The 3,752-nt window shown below is 37.1% G+C and overlaps 1 protein-coding gene across 1 annotated transcript; it reads left to right on the forward strand.

Annotated features, from left to right (window-relative positions):
- The first annotated feature begins 632 nt into the window (after positions 1-632).
- LOC109923343 (trace amine-associated receptor 4-like) lies at positions 633-1,469 on the forward strand. The gene is given in 3 exon segments (XM_020523382.1): positions 633-736; positions 738-979; positions 982-1,469. Coding segments are annotated over 3 exon segments (834 nt in total).
- The last annotated feature ends 2,283 nt before the right edge of the window (positions 1,470-3,752 follow it).

A 3,752-nucleotide genomic window follows, 5' to 3' on the forward strand; every position in this document is an offset into this window, starting at 1 on the left:
GACTCAATGGGTTCAATTGCTTCATGTGCTCTTGACCTATAATGGAAGTGTGCGAGTAAAGAATTTGTTTGCAGAAAGAATTTTGGCTGTGATATCCTTGTTAAAATAACACCTGCATGATTATCATCCAGACTTATATATGAAGATGGCTATTTATTAATGTGGTAAGTCCTAGATATCAAGATGTGATACCCCAGCACACGTTTGTGTTGGTGTGTGGAGAAGGAAGATACTTGCACAATAATGTAATTTTTGGAACAGTATACAACCTGTTCCATCTATCTTACCCCACAGGATACTATTGAAAAAGACTGATAAAATGTACAAAATAGAGTTACAATGTATAGCATCAAAAGATATGAAAGTTCTAAACATTTCAAAGTATATTTTTCTAACAGTATAAATATACTGCACAGTAACATTTATTATTTTTCTAGAACCCCCAGAAGACAATGCTTTTATTATAGGAATCTACAAAAGATAGTTCAGTAGAACTGATTTTTAAATTTTTATCAGAAAGTAAAATGCAAAATCCAATATGTGCTGCACTTGTGGGAAATCTGCAGTAGTGTTTTAAATTTGTCAACGATTCTTGCTCCAGAGCTGTCATGTTCACAGTGACTCAAGTGACAATGTATATTGTTCTGATAACATCTATATTGATCACAGTGTTTGGAAACTTAATGGTTATCATTTCAATCTCACACTTCAGGCAGTTCCAGACACCTACTATGTTTTTCCTCGGCTGCTACAGATTTTCTTGTGGGTTTCTCGGTCATTCCTTACAGTATGGTGAGATCCATTGAAACATATTGGTACTTTGGGAGTACATTTTGCAAAATCCACTCAAGCTTAGATATGATGAGTACAGCATCTATTTTCCATTTGTGTTTTATTACAATTGATCTCTATTGTGCCGTATGTGACCCGTTACACTACCTGACACCTCTTGTAAATGCTATTTTTACCACAGTTAGTTGGTAATTCCTGCATTATTTGCATTTGGTGTAGTATTCTCTGAAATGAATCTGTGGGGCATTCAGGATGTAATTATTTCCAATTCGCGTGTAGGTAGTTGTGTTCATGTGTTCAATCACCAGTGGGGAATATTAGCTCCAACAATCGCCTTTTGTATTCCAGGTGTCATAATGCTGGGTATTTATATCAACATATATTTTGTGGCAAGAAAACATGCCAAAGCAAATGAAAATACAAACAAAAGAACTAATTGTGCAGAAGAAAATAAACGTCAACGCTCAAGAAGTAAAGAGGTCAAGACAGCAAAATCATTAGGGATAGTGATAGGAATCTGCTGGACTTGTTGGATTCCTTTCTTTATAACTCCTGTCATTGATCCAATGATAAATTTTTCCACATTACCAATCATATTTGATGCATTTGTATGGTTTGGGCATTTTAATTCTGCTTTCAACCCAATACTATGTGCTCTCTTGCACCCCTGGTTTTGAAGATCATTAAAGCTTATGCTGACCTGGAAGATATTAGACTTCAATTCTTCAACAATTAATTTATTTTTAGACTGGTTACCATCAGAACCTTGCAAGAAAAATGAATGAATTTGATCCAGAGAATTTGGTCTGGAAGCAAAGGAAATAAGTTTCATACAATCTGATATTCAGCTCAGTCATTGTTCTAAATAAAAATCATTGATGATCAGTTTTTGCACTGGTGGGAAACATTTTTGATATCTGGAGATTTTAAACAATTATTTTCCTGTGTGATTATTTCTTTTATTCATTTTTGTCCACAAAACATATCACAGCTTGAAACTGTGAATGTATTTAGTTTAATTAGTAAAGCAGGTTTGGTGAAATAAACTGATTAATCTTGAATGGCCTGACTGTTACATATGTAATTAATTACACGGTACCTCTCCTCAAAAGTCCCTTTGTGCTTACAAATACAATCAGCAGTAAGGTGAAAAACTGAAAAAACCACCTTGTCACAATTGACGTTGATGACAATTAAACAAATACCTTAATTCTCAAGATTTTTGGCCATTTCTTTAACATTATATTAGAAGCTGAGAGGCAGAACACAATAACCATGTAAACATGCAGATTAGAATTTAAGAGAGATGTTTATTCACCCACAGCAATTGTTTTTGAATTCAGTCACAATTATAGCAGTAACAAGGATTCCAGCCCAACTATCCCATTCTAAACTCACTCCTCTCTAAACATCTCTCTTTACCTAACTATTTCATTGCTTTTATCCTTGCTAGGCGTTGATCTTGATTAAAACAATTAACATTTATGGTTCTTAAAGCTAAATCACTTCATATCGGTCATTCTGAGCAATTATATAACTTCTAAAAGATGTACCTCCATTACGGATACAAACTCTCAAACAACTTTGGCTCATATTGTCTGTCTCATTATTATGTCAGCCTCACTAGCAATCAGTCAGGGATTCGAAGTTTCTGTGGTGATTTGATGACATCACCACATGGCATTTGAGATAGGACATCCATGTTCCAATTCATCTAACTAAAAGCACATTATCCATTACCAGCCAAGAAGGTTCTTCCAACAAATGGTGTTTTAGCATTTCCCTTGCTCATCCAATTATCTCCTCTTGATGTTCAATGGCATTATCATTGCTGAATCTCCCACTATAAACATCCTGGGATATACTAATCGACCAGAAACTGAACTGGATGAGCTTTATAAATACTGTGGCTTTAATAGCAGGTCAGAGGCTAGGAATTTTGCATGACTGACCTCCTGTCTCTTCAATCCATGTTTATCATCTACAAGGCCCACGGATGTGATCAAATACTCTCTCCTTGCCTGGCTGAGCACAAATGCATTACTCAAAAAGCTTGACACCATCCAGAAGAAAGCAGCCCATTTGACTGGAATTCCACCAGCCACTTTGAACGTTCACCACTGATGCACAGTGGCAGCAGTGCGTACCATTCATAAAAGGTAACACAGTAACTCACCAAGGCTGTTCTAACACCATTTTAAGCCCACAATCTCCACCAACAAGGAGGATGAGGGTAGTATATGCAAGAAAACATCACCACATGCAAGATCTCTTCCAAATCTCACACCAACCTAGCTTTGAACTATATTTCTGTTACAGACACTGTCACTAGGTCAAAATCTTGGAATTCCATTCTAACAACTCTGTGGGTATACCTGCATTCCATGGACTATAGCTATTCAAAAAGTCAGCTCACCATCAGTTACTACAGAGCAAGTCAGTTTGGTCAATAAATTATGTCTAAATCCCATTGACAAGTGATGGCAGTGATGCCGACTGCCCATGAATGATTAAACAAATCTGACTAATCTTTTACTTTATTTTAAAATAATTGTCTGGAGAAAATTAATTCATAATCAACTTGGTGACCAATATTGAAGTACCCTTCTAGCATGCAATGAAAACAGAGGAAAAGGCTGAAGTGTGGTAGAAATCAATCCTCAGGCCTTATTGTAATTTTTTAAATAGAATTCCTACAGTGTGGAAACAGGCCATTCAGCCCAAGTCCACACAGACTCTCCAAAGAGCATCTCACCCAGACTCACCCCCTACCCTATCCCCATAACCCCACATTTCCGCTGGTTAATCTATCTAACCACACGTCCCTGGACACTATGGGCAATTTAGCATGGCCAATCCACCTAACCTGCACATCTTTGGACTGTGGGAGGAAACCGGAGCACCCAGAGAAAACCCACGCAGACACGGGGTGAACGTGAAAACTCCACGCAGGCAGTCAC

This window comes from Rhincodon typus, chromosome 5 (genome assembly GCF_021869965.1).
Source record: "Rhincodon typus isolate 14 chromosome 5, sRhiTyp1.1, whole genome shotgun sequence".
In the NCBI taxonomy this organism is placed as follows: domain Eukaryota; kingdom Metazoa; phylum Chordata; class Chondrichthyes; order Orectolobiformes; family Rhincodontidae; genus Rhincodon; species Rhincodon typus.